This window comes from Phyllostomus discolor, chromosome 5, assembly GCF_004126475.2.
Source record: "Phyllostomus discolor isolate MPI-MPIP mPhyDis1 chromosome 5, mPhyDis1.pri.v3, whole genome shotgun sequence".
Classification (NCBI taxonomy): domain Eukaryota; kingdom Metazoa; phylum Chordata; class Mammalia; order Chiroptera; family Phyllostomidae; genus Phyllostomus; species Phyllostomus discolor.
The window spans coordinates 127,169,429-127,191,408 of record NC_040907.2 but is presented as its reverse complement, the minus strand read 5'-3'; the positions used below and the strand labels follow the sequence as shown (position 1 = coordinate 127,191,408).

General features: G+C 49.7%; 1 protein-coding gene across 1 annotated transcript in view; it reads left to right on the top strand.

Moving 5' to 3' along the window:
• Window positions 1–21,980, top strand: part of HKDC1 (hexokinase domain containing 1) — a 44,688-nt gene that overhangs the window by 5,767 nt on the left and 16,941 nt on the right. The window contains exons 3-12 of the mRNA XM_028512449.2: window positions 4,106–4,254; window positions 4,355–4,474; window positions 8,515–8,610; window positions 9,654–9,753; window positions 12,249–12,432; window positions 14,997–15,152; window positions 16,243–16,476; window positions 17,302–17,606; window positions 19,124–19,269; window positions 19,363–19,482. Of these exons, the coding sequence (XP_028368250.1) occupies window positions 4,106–4,254; window positions 4,355–4,474; window positions 8,515–8,610; window positions 9,654–9,753; window positions 12,249–12,432; window positions 14,997–15,152; window positions 16,243–16,476; window positions 17,302–17,606; window positions 19,124–19,269; window positions 19,363–19,482 (1,610 nt within the window). The remainder of the gene's footprint in view (window positions 1–4,105; window positions 4,255–4,354; window positions 4,475–8,514; window positions 8,611–9,653; window positions 9,754–12,248; window positions 12,433–14,996; window positions 15,153–16,242; window positions 16,477–17,301; window positions 17,607–19,123; window positions 19,270–19,362; window positions 19,483–21,980) is intronic.

The following is a 21,980-nucleotide window of genomic DNA, read 5'->3' as shown; positions in this document are numbered from 1 at the left end:
GTCTGGTGGCTGTGGGGCGGACGTGCCTTCCTGGCCCTGGCTGCCTCAGGGAAGGTTTGGACGTGAGACTGTCCAAGTTTGAGAAACCGCACCTCCTCAGGCCAGGAGACACCCCCTGCTGCCTTCACTGTCTCCTCAGAGCCTCTCATCACACAACAAATCTTAAATGACTCTTCCTAGGGGTCCTGTTGCAGTGGGGTCGGAGCGCAGAGGCCTTGGCAGGTCCTGGGATCCCTGCACTCCTGTTCTCACCTGTACGAGGGCTGTGGCCGGTTTGTGCTACCAGCTTGCAGGGCCACTGGGGCCGGGTGAGGTTATGCGGCAGGATTGTTTGAAAGTCTCCAAAATGTCCCAGGTCCTCAGTAACTCTCGTGAGCTGGTGGTGTGGTTTCATGAATACTAACCACGCTGTAGTTTCCGCTCCTGTCATCTGAGCCTGCCTGATGGGGGTATAACCGTCTGAGCCCTAGTTCCCTCCCCGTGTTTCAGCCAGGGAGCTGCACCTGACTCTTCTCACAAAGTGCCTTCAAAGTGTTGTTACCAGTGGTCCCTTCCCCTTTACCAGTCCTGAAGGAAGTGCCCGTCATCTGACTGGGAAGGCCTGGCACCAGCTACCTGCCTCTCTTTGTGGTCTCTTCCTCCAGGCCGAGCCCTCCACCTCCTGGCGGGGCAGTGAGCCTTGAGGAGTGAGCCCCCGGGGTCTGCATCAGGATGGGGCCCCAGACTTGTGTGAGCTAAGACTCACCTGGGGAGATTCCTAAACAAGCAGTTTCCCAGGCTTGTCCCCCTGGAGATTCAGAATCTCCATGGTGTACACATGCAGTCACTGTGTGCCTTTGGGAGAGGCTGCACCAGGGACTGGGGAGGAGCAGGCGCCCAGGCCCTGACAGTGGCATAGGGGAGGAAGCCCGGGTGTCGTGCAGTCTGGACGGTCACAGGAGCATCGCCCGCAGCAGGTAGATTGTCAAGAAAATCTCACCATCTTGGGGGGTCATTTAAAAATTTATTTTTTAGTTATAATTAACATATAGTTTCAGGCGTATAGCACAGTCATTCAGTGTTTGCATATATTGTGACGTGACCACCTCAGCAAGTCCAGTTCATATCCATCACCACACAGGTACACATTTTGTTTTTCTTATGACAACTTTTAAGATCTACTCTCTTAGCAACTGTCAAATGTGCAGTACAGTACTATTAACTACAGTCCCCATTCTGTACATTACCTGCTTGTGATGGGAGGTCCTAATAATTTTAGTAACGACTGTAAAGACCCTGATGGCCCCACTTCTCTTGGCCAGGTCCTCGCCCCCACCCCCCACCAGGGTCCATGAGTCTTTTCTCTGGGGTCAGAGTCACAGAAGAGATCACGCCATGTGGTTCCCATGACGTAGCCTCTTGAGTCACGAGTGGAGCAGAGTGATTGCGTAGTGATAGTGGCACTGGTGGCCGGAGAATGAATGGTCCATGCCAGCACCGTACCAGGTCTCACACACAGTTTCCCGTCTGGACACAGCAAAAGAACCTCCCATTTTATTCAGATCCTTCGGTCTATTCTGGTTGGTGCCAGAGGTGTTTTCCCAAAATCTCAGCCAGAACTTGGCACCCTCTTACTTAAAATCTTTCCATGGCTCACACTCACCTTCTGGGTAAAGCCCACATTCCTTGGGAGTGGGGCGGCTTGTCTAAATCCTGCCAGCCTCCTTTCCTCCCTCCTTCTTCAAAAGCCCCGCCATGCCCCCTCGGCCCAGCGTGAGCTCATTTCTTCACGCGGTTTCCTGTCCACGGGGCCTCGGCTCCCGTCTGGCTGCTCTCCTGTCCTTCAGCACTCAGCTCTGTGTCGCCCTCTCCGGGCTGTCCATTCCTGCCCTGATGTGGATGCCACTCCCTGGCGTCCCACCGTCAGAGCACTTGCCCTCCTGGTTGGAACTGAGTCACTGACTTGTCCGTATTTCTGATGATGGAGCCCACAGTCTTTTATCTTTGCTCCTGGCCTGCCATGTGGCAGAGTCATGCTCAGTAAATTTGTGCACGGACTGTGTGATCCACCCCACTTCCTACGTGAGGAGATGCCATCTGTGAAAGCACTTGGTACCTGATGAGTGCTAATCAGATGGCTCAGGTTCTTGGATTCCCTCCTGAATAATAAATGGCTTTGTCAGGCTCCTTTGGAGGATGATCTGGGGAGGTGAGAATCTCGTTTTTTTCCAGATATCTCCATGGAAACAAAAGGTCCAGCTGGCTGGGTCTGTAAATGAGGGCTCTAAACCTTTGCTATTCTAACAGTGGTCCACTGACCAGCAGCAGGTGGCACCTGGGGCTTGTTTTTTTTTTTTTTAAGATTTTATTGATTTATTTTAGAGAGGGGAAGGGAGGGAGAATGAGAGGGAGAGAAACATCAGTGTGTGGTTGCCTCTCATACACCCCCTAATGGGGACCTGGCCTGCAATCCAGGCATGTGCCCTGACTGAAAATCAAGCCTGCAACCCTTTGGTTAGCAGGCTGGCACTCAGTCCACTGAGCCACACCAGCCAGGGCTGGGGCTTGTTTTGAGGTCTCCAAATCTCAACAGCTTAAGCACCATGTCCACTAAATCACAGTCTGTGTGTTAACACGATTCTTGGGAGAGTCACAGGCACGCTAAAGCTTGAAGAGCAGCTTCAGGGCCGGCCTCTAGTTCTTTGATCGCCTGGAACAGAGGATTGTTGTACAAGGACACATGACAGCAAACGGAGACACACAGGATCTTGTGGGACTCTGAGGGTGAAACTGTGTTCCCTCCAGGCCTCCAGGGGACTGGGACCCAGGAGTTTTCCGCTGTGGTTTCAGCCTACATCCCTGTGGCCACTCCAGCTACCCAGTTGACCTCTAGTTTTCAGGATGCTTCTATTTAAGTTTTTACCACCTACCAGCAATTTCCCTTTTTTTATATATATATTTTAAAAACACTTTATTTACTTCTAGAGAGAGGGGAAGGGAGGGAGAAAGAGAGGGAGAGAAACACTAATGTGTAGTTGCCTCTTGCACACCCCCTACTGGGGACCTGGCCTGCAACCCAGTCATGTGCCCTGACTGGGAATTGAACCAGTGACCCCTTCGGTTCACAAGCTGGTGCTTAATCCACTGAGCCACACGAGCTGGGGCCGGGGCTCCCTCTGTGTTTTATTTCCCAGGATGGGGATCTGAATAGCCAGCAGGCCCCCTAGATCCATGCATCAGTGTCTGGGGCCCCATGGTACAAAACAAGACCACTTGGGTGCCGGGGTTTGTGGGCCTGGTGTTTTACTTCTCTGTGTCTTCGGCATACCTGATGACTCATGCTCAGTGCAGGTAGCCACTTTTCAGGCACAGACAATTCTTTAGAAAGGCTTGCTGGTTCAAGGGTTCGCACACCTAAGTTCTCATCCCATATCCGTGGCTGACGCTGAAGGCTGTGGCAGGGGTCCCGGGAAGGAATGCTGTCTGGGTCCTGAGCTGAAGCCATTAGGGTGGGCCGGCTTGCCTCAACACGTGCATCACCTCCCCTTTTATCAATAGCATCTGTCTTGTGCTTGGCTGGGTGGTGGTACGTTTTCTCATTTCAAAATGACTTTGGCTCAAAATACTGAGCATACTTGACCCCTTAGTGGCCATCATTTGGTGCCTGCCTCCAGCCGCCGTCTCCCTTCTGTCCTGGAGTGTTTTCCCTCTGCCCAGGAGACAGAGGCTGGTATGGGGCTGGTTTCTCCTCCCTTTCCTCTATGCCGTATCTGCAGCCCCCATGCTTGGAGCAGCAGCTCTCTCCCCCGGTGGTGGCCTGCTAATAATAGGCCCCACCCTCAAGGCCCATCTCTTGTCAAGTTGTGTTTGCCTTTCTCCACAGGAATACAGTTATTCCCTACAGCCCTGCTCAGTGGGCGGGGCCGTGAGAGGCTTGGCTCACACCCCAGTTCTGCCCCTTCTTGGGAGGGCTCTGGAATCTCAGCAAGTGTGCAAAAGGATGCCTCGCTCTGTGGGGTGGTTGTGAGACTAATGACATGTCTTACACATCCAACTTCGAATGTTGATCTTGCCGTATAGCAGACCCTCAATAAATGATAACTTTATTTCGTTTGTTTTTAAATAGAGAATGGAGAGTTTCTTTCCCTGGATCTTGGAGGATCTAAGTTTCGAGTCTCAAAGGCACAAGTCTCTGAAGAGGGGAAACAACACGTGCAGATGGAGAGTCAGTTCTACCCGACGCCCAACGAGATCATCCGAGGGAATGGCTCGGAGGTACCAGGGCAGGGGCCTGTGCTCGGAGGGAAGGCCTCGGCCTCGTGAGTGTGAGTGGCCGTGCTTCAGTCCGGTGTCCTGTGCTCTCTTCTCTCTGCAGCTGTTTGAATACGTGGCTGACTGTCTGGCAGATTTCATGAAGACCAAAGGGCTGACGCATAAGAAGTTGCCCCTCGGCCTAACCTTTTCTTTTCCCTGCAGACAGACTAAACTGGAAGAGGTAAGGCTGGGGCTGGGCAGGGAGGAAGAGGTGCAGGATTTGGAGTGTGGGGCTGGAGAACGTGTGGGAGTCAGGCCAGGAACAGGAGGGATCAGGACTTTCCTTGCCTTCTTTGTTTTTCTTCTTGTAAACGATGACATGGAAATGTGAGGCAGAGAGCTGGTTAACGTGGCTGCCTGGATTGCACGCTCCACGTGGGCACAGCATAGGGGAATGGCGTGGTTCTCACCCCTTCGCTCAGTGGGTCTCAGACCTGGGCGGCATCCAGATCTCCTGGAGGGCTTGTTAGAGGTGGATTGCTGGGCCCTGCTGGAGTTTCTTGATCTGTGGGGCCTCAGGTTTGCATTTCTAGCAGGGTCCCGCGTGATCGGGATGCTGCTGGTCTGGGGGCAGCAGACGGCTGGCTAGAACTGGAATGGGAAGGCTGGGGGAGCCTCACCTCTACATGAGTCCTTAGGGGGAGGATTGCAGAGGGGTCACTGGAGGGACAATGGCGTTGAGCAGACACCACACCGGGGGCGTAGTCTCAGCCATGCCACTAGCCAGCTGAGGGCTTAGGTAATTCATCTCTGTGTGTCTCAGACTTTTAATTTGTGAATAGGAAGATGTCAAACCCAATTTTATATAAATCTGTGAAAATAAATAAAGGTCCATATGAAAGGAGAATAAACTTTCTGAGGCCAGGGGGTTATCGTCAAGGGGCAGGTCTTCCCAGGTCTTGCTTGTCTGGGGTGGGAGCCTGTGCTCACGACATGCAGCTGGTCACGACACCCAGCGGACGGCCATGCCATGGATGGCCTTGGTAGCGTGGACCACCCTGGGATGTGTGTGGTACCACTGACTTATGGGTATCAGAGAGTGGACAGGAGATGGGTTTTCACCTCCCACAGACCTGGCTTTGAATCATTGTTCAGGAAGGTTGTGTTCCCTGGGAAGTTACTTAACTTTTTGAGCCCCTTGTTTTCTTATGTGTAAAACTTGCTTAATAACATTTACTTGCTGCGGCAAGGTAAACCTCAGACAAAACACCCGAAATGCTCAACACCATGCCTGCTGTGTCAGTGGTCACTGAGGATGAGGATGATTGTCCCCAATTCAATGGATATCTCGGGAGGGCAGGCACTGTTCTGCACCATTCTTCCTCTCCACCCCCAGGGTCTCGAGCACAACGTCTTGTATTTCCTAGGCGTCTGATAACTGTCTGACAATTGAAGGGTGTGATCGATCATTTACTTGATTGCATTAAACAAGAATTTACCATCATCTATCCATACAGGGGATGGACTGAAATGTACTTTTTCATTATTTGATAAAGAAAGGATTAGGGAAAGCCCTGGCTGGCATAGCTTAGTGGATTGAGTGCGGGCTGCAAACCAAAGTGTCTCAGGTTCGATCCCCAGTGTACATGCCTGGGTTGCAGGCCATAACCCCCAGCAACCACACATTGATGTTTCTCTCTCTCTCTCTATCTCCCTCCCTTCCCTCTCTAAGAATAAATAAATAAAATCTTAAAAAAAAAAGAATGCCACAAAAAAAAAAGAGAGAAAGGATTAGGGAAAAACAGCAAAGGAAGTTTTCAGGGAATGTTAGAAGAGGCCAGGTGGAGCTGTGCTCTGAAGTGTCTTCTCCTTCTGGCTGGCAGAGCAGAGTCCCTGCAGTCAGTAGAGGAAGTGGGGGGGGGGGCGGTGGTCAGGAGTCAGGCCCGGAGGCCGGACTCGCCCAGCAGTGCAACACCTCTTACTCGAGCTCCGGAGATCCCACGGAGGAGGAAGAAAATTCTCAATCTCTGCAGGAGTCAGTCTGACTTGGAGAACCAAACTTCCATATTTTCTTAATAATTAGGGGTGAGTGTATGGTTTGTCCATCCAGGAATTTGGCATTTATCTAAGTCAAATGCCCACAGCATCTAATAATGATAATAATGGACCTCAGATTTTAACACAGTGTCTTACACTATGCTGATACTTCTATATTTGAGAAACATTGTAGCTCAGAGAGGTTAAAAGACTTGCCCAAGGCCACATAGCCAGTGACTCAACCCAAGCGCGCAAACTCCTGATCAAATTGCCTTTTCAGAAAGACACAGCTCGGGAACTTCGTTTCAATGCCAGCAGGTGCCTGAAAGCATTTCGGCCCATGTTGTGTCATATTCCAATGAGGATTTTCAAGGAACATTTGAATGAGGGAAGGGCGCTTGATTATATCAAAAAAGTGAGAAATGCTTTTAGTTGAATTACTTGTAATTTATACAATTTCCTCCCAAACTGCCTCTTAGTGAAGTTGAAAGTGAGGAAGAAAAGCTTTAGACACAGGAGATGAATTAATGACAGTAACTGAGTGTGGGCATGGCTGTTTAGCCTTGGCTGAACAGCAGGTGGAGATTTCATGATGCCGACATCCGGGCTCTTGGAGAAGGTGGTCTGCTCCGCCAAGCAAGTGCGGAAGGAGGAGGGGAGGGGAAGCCTTCGTGAAGAGGTCTGGCCCAGGGGTCTTCTTTGTGAAACTAAAACATGATCAAAGAAGGTAAATGCATGGAAATTAAAAGAGGACATCACTTTGTTTATTTTTGTCTTTGTTCTGTTGTTTTTTCGTGAGGGAACAGAAAAGTCTTAGGTGAAGAGAAATTTCTGTGTGTGTATGTGTTTCTAATGATAAAATGGTAATATTTATTCAAGATAGGAAAAACAGAGAGAGAGGGAGACAGAAGTGGAAAAGTTTAAGGAAGGAAGTAGAAATCACCTGTAATCCCCATCTTCAGAGATACCCACTACTAGAATTGTTTTTTTTTTAAATATTTATTTATTTTTATAGAGGGAAGGGAGAGAGAGAGAGAGAGACAGAAACATCAATGTGCGGTTGCTGGGGGCCGTGGCCTACAACCCAGGCATGTGCCCTGACTGGGAATCAAACCTGTGATACTTTGGTTCGCAGCCCACGCTCAATCCACTGAGCCACGCCAGCCAGGGCTAGAATTGGGTTTTCATGTCCATATTAGATGTTGTTCTGTATATATAGTTTAAAAAATATAGTTATAGGCACTACTTTTTTCATCACAGTACATCACAAGCATTTTTTCCTTACTCCTCCAAATATCCTACCCCCACAAATCCCACGTTGTCCCTAGCACCTTTTTGGTGGGGACGCCACCCCACCATGTCTCAGATGAAGCAGGGACGTTACCATAGCCTGTGAAGGCAGAAGTTAGGGAGAGTGGCCGCTAGGTGGTGCTATGGTGCGGGGGAAAGCCTGGTGGTAAACGGAGTCAGAGGCCTGCATTCCAGTTGAGCCCTGCCCTTCACTCCCTGTGACACCAGACGGATTTCTTCCTCTCGGAATCTCAGCGTCATTATCCGTAAACAGATGGGATTGGGAAGATGTGGTCAGTGTGTCTGTGACTTTGGGCTCAGCTACTCTTGACTGAGTAGCCTTGGAGAACCCTAAATCTCGAAGACTTCGTCTGGCCTGGCCTGAAAAATTCTGATTATTTGCTAGTTTAGACATGAAACTCTTGGGAAACACCAGTTTTAAGCAAATACCTGATAACACAAATTGAGAACCATTTCTGTAGTTGAAATTAAGTTCCCGAGGGAGTTCTACAAGGTAACACCATGTTAGTTCTGTCTTGTGGACCTGGCAGACCACACGTTCTGCACACAGGTATGTATCTACCACACACCAGGTGCTTCCATAGACCATTCCTGTGATGGGGGCAGGGAAGTGATGTTTGCATTTTACAGATGAGCGAACAGAGCGTTAGAGAGGTTGAATGGCTTGTGTGACGTCTTGTGATTCTTTTCTAAGTGTCCTAACTCTTCAGCAATTATTCTTTCTGCCACTATGTGTAACATTTCAAACTGCTCAGAGGAGAATAATAAAGATGCTTAAATTATTAGAAAAGGCCTCTGAAGAGATACTGAAAGAATTGGGGTGGTTCAGTTTAAAGAGAAGAGGGGGTTGCACTTTAAACATAAAATTCCTGCAGCTCGTTTTCAGAACTGAGTGACCTCTTTGTTTAGACTGCCTCTGAATTCTTCCCCCAGGGCATCCTGCTTTCCTGGACCAAGAAGTTCAAGGCCCGGGGAGTTCAGGGCACAGACGTAGTGAGCTGTCTAAACAAAGCCCTGAAAAATCACCAGGTGAGGAGTTTGCCTCCGGCTGGGGAGGTCTCACCCGGTGCCTGCCCGGGAAGGAGGACCGGAAAAGGAGCTGATCTCAGGGAAGGTCTCATGTGGTACAGGTGTGGCTATTTGGATAAACCCATTGGTGAGCCTTGGTATGTGAAGCTTGTTCCAGTTACTGCTGAACAGTGGGCCACATGCCCCTAGGGCCTCCCCAGCTGCCATGGCCCTTGGGAGGGGCATGTCTTGGTCAGACCCCTGCTGTGTGTAATGCTCTGACCCCCCCACCGCTCCTCCCTGAGGCTTAAAAGATCACTCTCTTTCCAGTCTGATTCTCTATTCCACTTCCACTCTTATTCATTGAGTGTCTGTTTAATAAATTGTATAATAACCTAAAAGCAAGACATGCTCCTTGCTAGTTGAAGAGTACACAAATAAACCCAGCTTAGTTGCTACCCTGACAGCAAGAGGACTGTTGTGATGGATGCCCTCCCACTTCTTTCCCTCTTTAACGCTGCGATCATATTCTTTGGTAGTCTGTGTCTCTCTCTTACTGTTTTCATTTTACTCCAAAATGCTCCCCCAAGCCTCAGGGAACAGTAATGCAATAACCCAGGCTGTCTTGGCAGAAGGGAAACCCAGGCGGGAAGCCCGTGATGCTGCCCATGGAGAAGACTTGGCTGGCTGTGCCTGAGGTGTCCCCACCGTGAGGACTTCAGTGTCTTCTCCTGGAAACACCTTTGCTTCCAGGATGAACATGTTTTCCTCAGTGTCCCTCAGACGAGGGCTGGAGCCCCGTGGGCTGCCCCTCACATTTCCGTTGCATAGAAGCCTTCAGCCACAGAGCAGGAGGAGCATGGGTCCCCTCTGCAACCACTCTTCCCCTCGCCTAGACCCCTGAACCGTGACAAAGGCCTGGCTACTGTCGGGCAGACCCAGCAGACAGGATCTAGTGATTTTCCCACCCAGCCGCCTTCACTTGGGGTTCTCTGTAGGGAAGGATGAAGGGGTAACACCCCCTTCCTGCCCACTGATGCCTTCTGGGGCTTGTGTTCCGACAGGACCTCGATGTGGACATCCTGGCCCTGGTCAACGACACCGTGGGCACCATGATGACCTGTGCTTATGACGATCCCTTCTGTGAAGTTGGCGTCATCATTGGTACTCAGTCTGACTTGCTTTTTGGAGATGGGGGAATGGGGCTGGCTTAGGGTTTAGTTTCAGCAAACTCTGCAGGGAGGGTATTGGGGCTTCCTCTTAGGAGAACATGAAAACCCAGTGCACACATCTGTCCATTCATTCCACAAGTATTTCCTAGATGCCTATTGAGTGTCAGGCCCTGTCTCTGCACTGGGTTCTCAGTGGTGAGTTCACACTCAAAGGCTCCTGTGCTTGTGGAGCTTTCAGTGGGGAGGTGGGTGGAAGGCAGACAAGGCCTAAATAAATGAGACAGTTTCAGGTGGTGCCAACTGGGATAAAGAAGAGAAAGCAGGGGGAGGCAACGGAGAGTGAGTGCGACGGTGGTTAGGGCAGGACCCTTGGAGGGGTCCATTTGAGCAGGGACCTCAGCAGAGTGGGGGAGGGGGCAGAGTGGAGATCAAGAGGCGAGTTATCGGCCAAGGAAAGAGGAAGCCTGTGTTCTCTGCAGGGAGAATGAGTCCGGTGCAGGAAGAACCCTGAGAGGCTGGGTGGGGCCTGAGTCAGCGCGAGTGAGGGCTGAGGGTAGCCCGGTGCTCAGGTTAGAGAGAGTGGACGGGACTGCACAGATTGTGTAGGTCACAGACACAGTCAGTGTAGGATCTTTGGCTTCTCCCCCAAAGGAGACAGGAAGGCGCTGGAGGACACTGGGTGGGGGATGGACAAAGGAGGTGTGCATTTTTAAAAAGCTCATTTTGGCTGCTGTGTGGAGAATTGACTATTTGGGCCAATAGTGGAAGCAAGGTGACCAGCCAAGAGACGACTTCACTGTGTAGGCGAGACGTGGTGGTGGCCGCACCAGGGAGGTGGCAGTGCAGTGGAGGTGTCTGGCGGGTGGTTCCTGAGCTGGGAGGGGAGGGGCTCTGCTGGAGGGGTCCGTGAGAGCGCAGCGTGGGGGGCAACTGAAGCCTAATGGGTCAGATTGAAAGGCTGTTCTTGTGTATCTCCTTCCACCTCTTCATTCCTCTACCACTGTTGGGAAACGTTTCCTGCATTGCCTTTTCTTGACTTTTTTTTTTTTTGTGATTGGAGGGAATTGCTGCTTATTTTTTAAATTTTATTTAAATTGTTGTTGCAGTACAATTTTCTATCTTTTACTCCCATCCCAACCCACCCACCCAGCCCTTCCCTCCTCCCTCCCATTTCCACCAGCCCCTAGTTTTCTAACCACAATCTGCTCAGCCTGACTTTCCTGAAGGGCAGGATCTTTATACCTCAGGGGCTTGATCTGCCTTCCTGTTTCTGTGGCCTCAGAATAGGACCAGCCCTTGCCAGGCCCGGCACCCAGCTACTGCCCACTGTGTCTGTCCTAGTGACTATGTCAGGCAACTCAACACAGTGCCCATGGTTACCCATGTGTGCTGTGCCTAAGCAGTGTCCATACTTTCCTGAGAAAGCTTTTCCCAAATAATGTATTATATTTTGTCTCTCTGCATTTCTTATTTCTCATGTTGGCTTTAAAATCCTCAGTCCAGCCCTGGCTGGTATAGCTCAGGGGATTAAGCGCTGGCCTGCTAACCAAAGGGTTGCCAGTTCGATTCCCAGTCAGGTCACGTGCCTGGGTTGCTGGCCAGGTCCCCAGTGAGGGGTATGCGAGAGGCAACCACACATTGATGTTTCTCTCCCTCTCTTTCTCCCTCCCTTCTCCTCTCTAAAGATAAATAAATAAAACCTTAAAAAAAAATAAAATCGTCAGCCCAGAATTTCAGCCAGGTGAAGACATTTAAATTTTTTTAAGAAACAGCTTTACTGAGGCATACAAATTTTCTCATTTTAGGTGTACCGTTCAATCAATTTTAGTAAATTTACAGTTTTGTAACCATCACCACTGTTTAATTTCAGAACATTTCCATTGCCCCAGCAGGTGCCAAACAGATGGCGCCCATTTGCAGTCACTCCCTGGTACTCAAATGTTCGAGGCATTTCCTTGGAGTGATTTTGTGTTGGAATAATGAAATTTTGCTTTCTTATATGACAGCTTGTCACTGTCAAAGGTAAGGATGTAGTTTATGCTAGGAGCAGTTTGTGGCAGTTCACGAATAAAGAATATCTTTACTATCAAATAGAGAAGAGATGAAGTGGCTTAGGGAAAGGATTTAAAAAATTACCGTGGGTTGGTAATTAAAAAAAAGTAAGGTTCGGTTAACTCATCCTCCTCTGTAAATGTGCTTTGTCAGCTCTCATACATATTCAATAGGGACTTCCTCACAATCAACTTCATTCATAACAGCAAACCACTGGCAGCCCGAGAAGTGTAGACTTGACTCGTCAGCTTTATTCCTCGTGAGCTCCCTGGGCTTGCCAAAGCTGCTGCTTCCTCAGCGAGAACCGGCCCGGCAGAGCCTCAGAAGCACTCTGTGCTGTAGTCAGAGAACTCCCAGGCAGGGAAGGGCTCTCCCTGCCTTTGCCCAGCTGGGAGCCCTTCTGTCTTTGCATCTTCTCTCCGATCCCATGTTCAGGCACTGGCACCAACGCGTGTTACATGGAGGACATGAGCCACATTGACCTGGTGGAGGGCGACGAGGGCAGGATGTGCATCAACACTGAGTGGGGGGCCTTTGGGGACGACGGGGCCCTGGAAGACATCCGCACTGAGTTTGACCGCGACCTGGACCTCGGCTCTCTCAACCCAGGGAAGCAACTGTGAGTGCCCTTGTGCGATAGACCAGGCATCAGCACCAGGAAGTACCTGTCACCCGGGGCACCTTATACCTGGGGGGCTTTTTAGTTGCAACTAGTTTCCCATCATAGGGAGTGTATGAGGCAAGGTCTGTATTTTAGTTTCATGGGCAGATGAGGAAGTGAAGCCAAGGAAATGGAGTGATTTTGCTTTGATTATAACCGAATTCTAATTCAGTCCATGTTTCTGGAGCACATGTGTGTGAGGCAAGGGAGATGCAGCTATGAACCAGATGACGCGGGTCTTGCCCTCTTGGTGCATTTGTATGAGTGGCCACAGAACACACCAGTGCTGCCGGAGGCCTGATCACCCAGCACTGGGTGCGACTCCTTCCCACCTCCCGTCATGGGCGCCTTCTCAGCCCTCAGCCCTCAGCCCACGCTTGCCTTCAGGGGAGCCACTGAGGGTCCGGCTCAGCGCTGTCTGCGTGCTGCGCTCCCGAGGGCGGGCTCCACCTGCTGCTCGCTTGTCCGTGCTGTACAGCGTCTCACACGTTACGGACAGCTCCTTAAGTGCTGAGTGGAAAAACACTAAAAATTAAAAAAAATAATTTTAGACTTATAGAAAAATTGAGAAAATCATACAAAATTCCCCTTCATTCAGATTTCCTAAATAGTAACATTCTCTCTCTCTGTGTTTGTATATGCTTATATACATATAAAATACACATATGTGCATAAAATACACGTCTATACAAAATTATTTTTCTGAACCATTTGAGACTAAGTTGCATACATAATATTCCTTCACTCCTTAATACATGAGAGTATATTACCTGAAAACAAGTAGTTTCTCTTACATAACCAAAGTATAATTATCAAAATTAGGGAGTTAACACATAATCTAAGATCTATTTTACTGACCTTATTCAGAGTTCACCCGCTGACCCACTACTGTCCTTTCTGAAAAAGAAAACAGTGGTGCTGGCCCTCAGTCCAGTCCGGGATCACACATTGTGATTTGCTGCCGTCTCTTTAGCCTCTTTAACCTTGAACTCTTCAGGGGTGTCTCTTTGTTTTTCATGACCCTGAAACATACAAAACCACTCATTTTACAGAATGCCTCTCAATTTGGGTGTGTTTGATGTTTCCTCACGACTAGATTCAGGCGGTGAATTTTCAGCAGGAATATCCCACAGTGGGTGTGTGCGTGCGCTTTGGTGCCTTGTGTCTGGAGGCTGGCGTTTGTCCCATTACCGGGGATGCGACTTGAATCCCTTGGTTCAAGGGATGTGGGACAGGTGTCCCCACCATAAGGGTGCTATTATTCCCTCTCGATGAATGAGTGTCTGGTGAAGAGATGTGGTTTCTCATTGAACTCTCCTCTTCTAGGTTTGGCATCCACTGATGAATTTCTAAATCCTTCATGTCCTCTGTTGATTAGTTGTTATTCTGTAAGAAAGAGGTTCCTTGTCCCCTCTGTTTATCTATTTACACTGATAGGGATTCATAGAGATTTTTAATTTCATGGGTTATAATTTCTTCCCATGTTTTTTTTAATCAAATTTTTTTAGATTTGGCCAGCGGAATCCCCTTCAAGCTGGTCCCTGCATCCTTTTGATGTGTTCCCATCACTTTTTTTTCTGGCCCGGTCAGATGCTCCAGGTTCATCGTGTGTTTTCCCAGCCCCAGCCCTGGGATCAACCATTTTTCTAAGAAGTCCTGGTGAACAAAAAGTTTAAGTACCTGCGAGAACATATTTAAACACAGACATGCTTATGTGGGAGGTGCATTTCTGCTTTGGATGCGCCTGCTCCCCGGCGTGCACCCAAAGCTTCACAGGTGGTGCAGAGCGGCCGCAGCCCGAGGAACGGCCACCCATTCGTTTTTGGCTTTGTCGCCCTGCCCTCCCCATTTCACTTCAGATAATTTCCACTCCCCCAAAGCCAACCTGGATCTCTTTTGTCTTTTGCTTCTGCAGTGTTCTAAGATTTTTAGTAATGAAATAAATAAAGTTGATTAAGAAACAGGTTTCCTTGATTTTTCTATCTTATTATATTTGGAGAATCAAAACATATTTAGTAGTTTACCTGGGAAATAATCAGTAACTGCTTGGTGGATGCAGACCAGAGTCCAGGTGTAGGGACCTTCCACCCGCCTTTTCATGGAACCTCCCGGGGCCGTCCAAGGCCACCTCACAGACACAGCCTCCTTCTCTCTTGAACAGAAGCTTGGTGTACGAGTGGGGAGCATCTGAAATTTGGATTTGTCATGCTGTGATTGGGAGAGTACCTGAGTCTCTAAAGTTGAGATTCCTAATGCCTAATATGAGAATGACACCCCCATGGCCAGGGGTGACTGGGTTACAGATTCTTGGAGTCAAGCACTTTGTGAGCAGGAAAGAACCTTAGATCTCCTCCAGTTTCATCCTCCCCTTTTTTAGGTGAGGAGAGGGCACCCCAAGCTGGGATGGGGCCGGAGGGCTCCTGGCCCGTGGCCCGGCCCTCCCACCACTCATGCTCCTGGCTTTGGGAAAGGATGTGCATAACCAAAGGCATTTGTGCCACGATCTGTTCACCAAACTGCAGGTTTGAGAAGATGATCAGCGGCCTGTACCTAGGCGAACTTGTCAGGCTCATCTTGCTGAAGATGGCCAAGGCAGGCCTTCTGTTCGGCGGCAAGAAATCCTCCAGCCTCCACACCAAGGGCGCGATTGAGACCCGGCACGTGGCTGCCATGGAGAAGTAAGCTGCTGGCTGGGTCCCCCCACACCTTGACCCTGCAGGGAATTAGTTCTGGGTGGGCAGCCAAGGCATGGCGTTGTCGTGATGGCAATCATGGGCCCAGAGAAGGGACTAGATCTTCCTTCTTCACCGGGCTGGTTTTAGACCTGGTCACAGCTTGAGGTGGGTTGGCAGTGTCTGCCATGTCTCAGATGCCGCTTCTTGCTGCTGGTCTCATCAGCCTGGGATTCCGCTGATGGAGGTCTGCACCCTCTTCATGTTTTGTTACCTTCTGCCTCCCTAAAATGGTGATTTATAAAATTTTTAGGGTCCCAGACCCCTTTGAGAATCTGACTCAAGTTCTGGACCAAAATGTATATTCGCACACAATTTTGCTTGTGATATCAGGGCATCTTCGGACCCATTAAAGCCCACGCATGGAACTCAAGAACGTCTGCTACAGCAACAGCCTTCTCTGCCTGGTGCTCTTGGGGACTGGCTTTGGCTTTGGCAATCTGAGGCCTCATACGTGGTCCCTGCAATGGGGTCTGGCCCCAGTCAACTCAGGGTCCTCTTCCTCTAGCTTAGAAACCCCAGCATTGCCTTGAGCTTTTTAATCAGTTTAGATTGCGAGCTCAGCGAAATGGCATCTGACTCCCAGAGTCTGTATTTGTGCAGAGCTGGACAGGGACTAAGTTTCAGCAAAAGGTAGTATAGTACAAGGTGGTTAAAAGGGTAGACTCTGTAATCTAATTGCCTGAGTTGAGTTCAAATCCTGGCTCTTGTACTTACTAGCTGTGTGACGGTGGACAAGTTGCTTACCCCCTCTGTGCCTTAGGTCTCTCTTCTGTGCAATATGGTAATGACAAAATTTCCCCCACGGTTGTGGTGAGGATTAAGTTGATATGTGTTAGATCCTTAGACAAGTGCCTGGTATGTAGTGAGTGCTCAGTAAATGGTGGCTCCTACAACTGGGTTTTATATTGTTGTTATTACATGACTGGGCCAGCCTGTTTCTTTTCACAGTCCTGAGAGGTGAGAAAGCTGGTTCTCCAAGGGGTCTGCCATGGGATGGAAAAGGGTGGTCCTCTCATTCCCGTCCTCTGGCCAGGTATAAAGAAGGCCTTGCCAATACAAGGGAGATCCTCACGGATCTGGGCCTGGAGCCTTCAGAGGCCGACTGTGTTGCGGTCCAGCACGTCTGCACCATCGTCTCCTTCCGGTCAGCCAATCTCTGCGCGGCGGCCCTCGCAGCCATTCTGACACGCCTCCGGGAGAATAAGAAGCTGGTGCGGCTCCGGACCACGGTGGGCGTGGATGGCACACTCTACAAGATACACCCTCAGTGAGTGCTGCCTGCAGCCCCACCCCCACAGGCGTGCCTCCCCTGGAACAGAGTTCCCGGGTCCTTTCTAAACTTAGCTGTTCCTCTGGAACCAAGCATCTCCTGTTGGTTCTGAGAATTCAGGGGAAAGGCTGAATTCAGAGACTGCATCCATGCAGCCATGTAGCTGGCTGGGTGCTTTGGGGGATTATTCGTAGAGAAATATTCTGCTAAAGCCATAAATTGCCTGACTAGCAAGATCATCCATTTCTGTGTTTAGCCATCTGGCCACCCATCTATTCATCTATTCATCTATCTGCCCATTGTCTTTGACTACCTACTGTGTGGGAGGATTGGAAAAACACACTCAGTTACATATGGGGAAAAATTGGGAAGACAGAGGTTGCAAAGTTCACATGAAGGATACTGGTAGGAAAACATGTGGAAACGAGAATGTCCCAGAAGGAGGGAATGCAAAAGCCTCCCTGGCTAACAGAGGTGACACTAGAAGTCAGGCTGGTGCCCCTGGAAAGAGCTGGGGACAGAACCCTTCCCCTTCGGACAGAGATGATGTTTGGCCAATATGTTATGCATGAACATATTGAAATATTAGTGGTAAAATAGCCACTTCTTTGAGCCTCCTGAGTGTCCCTTCCACTGTCACAGCTGCCCAGTCCCTCCCCCAGTCACACCCTGCCCCTGCACCGTCTAGCAGCTAAAGAAGCGAGTCTTGGCCCAGCAGAGCTCCCCAGCCCCCCACTCCACTGCTACACCTGTGTCTGTTCCCACTGGCTGGGCTTGGGCCTTTATAACCTTCACGTGTTTTGCCATCACCCCCGCTTTCAGATACCCAAAACGTCTGCACAAGGTGGTCAGGAGACTGGTCCCGAACTGTGACGTCCGCTTCCTCCTGTCACAGAGTGGTAGCACCATGGGGGCAGCCATGGTGACAGCGGTGGCCTCCCGGGTGCAGGCCCAGCGGAAGCAGATTGACAAGGCGCTGGCTTTGTTCCAGCTGACCCGAGAGCAACTTGTGGGTATGCAGGACAAGATGCGAGTGGAGCTCGAGTACGGGCTGAAGAGGGACACCCACCTGCTGGCCACGGTCAAGATGCTGCCCACCTACGTCTGCGGGATGCCGGATGGCACAGGTGGGCCATGCACACAGCTCTTTCCTGAAGGGCCACCAGAATTCCCATAGACCTCCTTAAATCCAGTTGGGTTTTTCTAAGAGCTTTGGATTCATGTCTGTGGTGTTGGGAGGGAGAGTAGGGTAGAAGGTCAGCGCTCCTGAATCTCTTTGCTGTGCTTGCTCTGGGGCATTGGCAATGAAAGAATACTTCAGTTAGGGGGATGTGTGTGTCTGTGTAGTTGAGACCATGGAGTGTACCCCATTTTGTTGGCAAACCGAAGACCCAGATGCTGTCCCCAGGAGCTGCCATGTGGACACTTGGAGTTGTCTGGCTTGTCTTCCTGCCGGTTTCTCTGCCTCTCTTCTCTCCCGAGGCTTGGCTCTCTCCCCTCTTTTCACTTCCTGCCTCTGACCTCGGCCCCTGATCTCTGTCCCAGTCCTCTGTGCTCAGCTGAGGAGCTGCTCAACAGGGGGGTCAGTTCTTCAGACAGCTTGCCTCCCCTCTTCGGACCTCATGAGCCTCACTCGTCTCGGAGTTTGTTTTGGAACACATCACTTCATCCTCACAACCACTTTGCATGTCACGTAAAGAGAGAATGAGTCTCATTTCATGGATGCCAAAACAGGCTCAGAAGGGCTAGATGACATTCTTAAGGTCACATTGCTGTACTTTGGATCTTTCAGCCAGAAACAGATCTTTTCCAAAGCCAATATCCTTTGGGTCTACACGGGGAAAAAACTGAGAGCAATAAAGGTCCTGTTAGCTACTCATCCCTTCCTCCCTTTTATCTTCCTGCCTTCATCCCTCAGAGTTTTGTTAGGCAACTGCTGTGTGTCAGGCTCTGTTCTAGTCCTGGTGATATAACAATGAGGAAAACACAGTCCCCACCCTTGTGGAGCTCTGCTCTACTAGGCCGGCAGACAATAAACACTGTATGATGCCATGTAATGATGGGTGTCATGAAGAAAGAGCAGATAAGGGGTAAGAGTTGTGTCTTTGGGAAATCCAAGGAACAGCAGAATGATCGGTGTGGCTGCAGCGGAGTGAGTGAGGCAGAGAGCAAGGTGAAAGTCCTCACAGAGCAGACTGTGATGCTCTGCGATGTTGGAGAAGTGAAAGGCGGTGGTTGGTATTGAGGGATGAACTTGATACGGTTTCTTATTAGCCAGATGGGGTGTGGGAATCCAGGGAGGGGATGAACAGTTCCTCTCGGCCACACAGACAGGATGGAACTGCCTTTCTGAGTCCCTGGGAGTCAGGGCAGCCTGGCCTGATTCACCCCCAGCGGCTCCTTGGGCACCAGTATCATGTGTGGCCTTTATGAGACACCAAGAAGCAGGCTGGCCTCAGACAAGTGCCACCCAGTCCTTTGACATTGTGCTTGGTGACCTCCATGTCCCTCTGGCCCCTGAGCCCTGGGGGGCAGGCTCTGAGTTCTGCCACTTTTCTTCATCTCCTCTTCCTCCCAATGCCTCCACACGAGTCCCTGCTCGGTGCCTGGTGGTGGAACGGAGCCCTCACTCTCTCCACTGCAGAGAAAGGAAAGTTCCTCGCCCTGGATCTGGGGGGAACCAACTTCCGGGTCCTGCTGGTGAAGATCCGAAGTGGACGAAGGTCAGTGCGAATGTACCACAAGATCTTCGCCATCCCCCTGGAGATCATGCAGGGCACCGGCGAGGAGGTAAAGTTAGGCTGAGGGTTTGGTGCCCCACGGTGCCGGCCTACCACCCCGTGTCACCGCCAGCCTGGTATGACAGCCACTCTCTCCCTGTAGCTGTTCGACCACATCGTGCAGTGCATCGCCGACTTCCTGGACTACATGGGCCTCAAGGGAGCCCAGCTGCCCCTGGGCTTCACGTTCTCGTTTCCCTGCAGGCAGACGAGCATCGACAAGGTGAGACAGCCTGCCAGAGCACAGTCAGCCCTGGGGGCTTCCCCCGTCCAGTAGGGGTGCCTCCAGGTACCTCTGAGTCACTGTTCATGTTATTCAGGGGTCTTAGGTCAGGGCAGCTGGAGAAAGGTGATTGAGAATTTTAACTATTTAATTTTTCTATTATGTTGCATTTTTTGTTATTTTTTTATTCAAGTTCACAAAAGTATTGAGGGTAATAAACAATAAAGGGACATGCACAGGAGACCACTGTGAAACGAGAGATCAAATCACATAATGGAGAGGCAGGCAGAGGTTAGGCCACTTGGGACACTTAGGCAGCAACAGCACAAGTGTCTTTCTGGGCAGCCCCGTGAGCAGGGAGCACAGTGGGCTGCAGGGTGCTCATTGTTGGGTGAGCAAAAGCTTCCCAGCGCATCAAAAAAAAAGCAGTGCCCCTCTTTCCCGATATGAGATTCTCAGAAGGGATTTATCACCTGGACACTTGCTTAACTGACATTGAAGAACATCAAAAGTAATAATTTTAATATGTTATTCATAATAATTTAAAAACATGTATGACAAGGTCTTCCTTGAAATTCTGGGGTGGAAGCACCAGTCACCAGCCTATGTGTATGGAGCCCTGTCTGTCTCTGACTGGCTCACACCAACCAAGGCATGAAAGCCGAACGCCACTCCTCCGCGTCCAGGGAGAGCTCTGCTCAGTGCGGCAAGTCGGCCAGAGCACTGGTGACAGGAGTAATAAGAAGGGCACCATAGATTTGTTAGGATTTTGTTTAATCCACTCAGTGTCTCCATGAGCTACACACTGTTTTTATTTTGATACATTCTTATCATTTTTTAAAAAATATTTTATTTATTTATTTTTAGAGAGGGAAGGGAGGGAGAGAGAGAGAAAGAAACATCAATGTGCGGTTGCTGGGGGTTATGGCCTGCAACCCAGAAATGTACCCTGGCTGGGAATCGAACCTGGGACACTTTGGTTCCCAGCCCGCGCTCAATCCACTGAGCTATGCCAGCCAGGGCTCATTCTTATCATTTTTAATGATAATGGTAAAATATACGTAACATGACATTTAACACTTTATTTTTAAAAAGCATTTTATTGATTTTAGAGAGAGAGAGGAAGGAAGAGAAAGAGAGAAAGAGAGAGAGAAACATCGATTTGTTTTTCCACTTATGTATGCATTCATTGGTTCATCCTGACTGAGGATCGAACCTACAACCTTGGTGTATTCGGATGATGCTCTAACGAACTGAGCTACCTGGCCAGGGCCAACACGTTGTTTTTAAGTGTAGAGTTTTGTGGTATTAAGCACATTCACATTGTTGCACAGCCATCATCATTGTTTATCCTCCGAAATTTTCCATTATCCCAAACCGAAACTGCATGCCCATTCAACGATAAGTTCCCATCCACCCCTCCACCCAGCCTCTGGCAACCACCCTGCTACTTCCTGTCACTGTGGGTTTGGCTGCTGCAGGTGGAGCCATGCCCTATCCTTTCTGTAACTGTCTTATTTCACATAGCATAACGTCCTCAGGGTTCCTCCCTCTTGTAGCACGTGTCAGAGTTTCTCTCCTTTTTAAGGCTAACATCCCACTGACATATACACACAGTTTTTAATCACTGTTTTGCAATGGAGAAAACAGGGGCACAGACAGGTTTAGTGAGTCATCCAAGGTGCCGTGCTCCTAAGTGGTGGTGGAGCGGCCCAACCCAGCGCACTGGCTGGGGACCAGGCTCAGAGGGGCATGCTCTCGATGCCCGTGGTTTTGAACTGTTGATATTTTGGCTCTAATGCACCGCACACCTGCATAGATACAATCAAAACAAAAAAAATATCAAGAAATAATATCCTTATTGTGCGCATTATACTATGTTTTCTATCCTACTTGATATTTCACGAGGACGCTGAGGCATGCAGGGCTCATCCAACAGGGAGGTGCAAGATCAGAAGCGAAGCGGAGCTGTCCCGGGCTCTGAGAGCCCCGTGAAAGCCAGTGCACCCAGGCCCACTCCACCCCACCCCACCCCACGCCACTCACTCAGAGAACGGAGGGGGAGGGGTTCACAAGGCTGCACTATCAGGTTACAAGGCCGGTTTCTCAAAATTGAAAATGCCAGAATGCTAACAGCCAGAAGATCCACTCTTCAAGATTCCGTTTCTTAAACATGTGCCCAAGGGGAATGAATGAGTTTGTTCACTATAACAATGCTTTTTAGTAATTTCTAATGAAAAATTAGAAACAACCCAAATGTCTGGCCATAGAAAGAGACTAAGTAAATAAATTATAGTATATTAATCATAAGGAATCTTATGATTAATCATAAGGAATCATAAGATTCCTTACTTGGTTTTTATTTAACAAACACAACTATAGTGCTTGCTCTGTGTCAGAGACTATTCTAAGAGCTTCCCAGATGTTACCTCCCGAACTGGGGCCGGCAGAGTGCACTAGTTAAGAGTATGCATGGGCCTGGAAGCTCATTGTCTCAG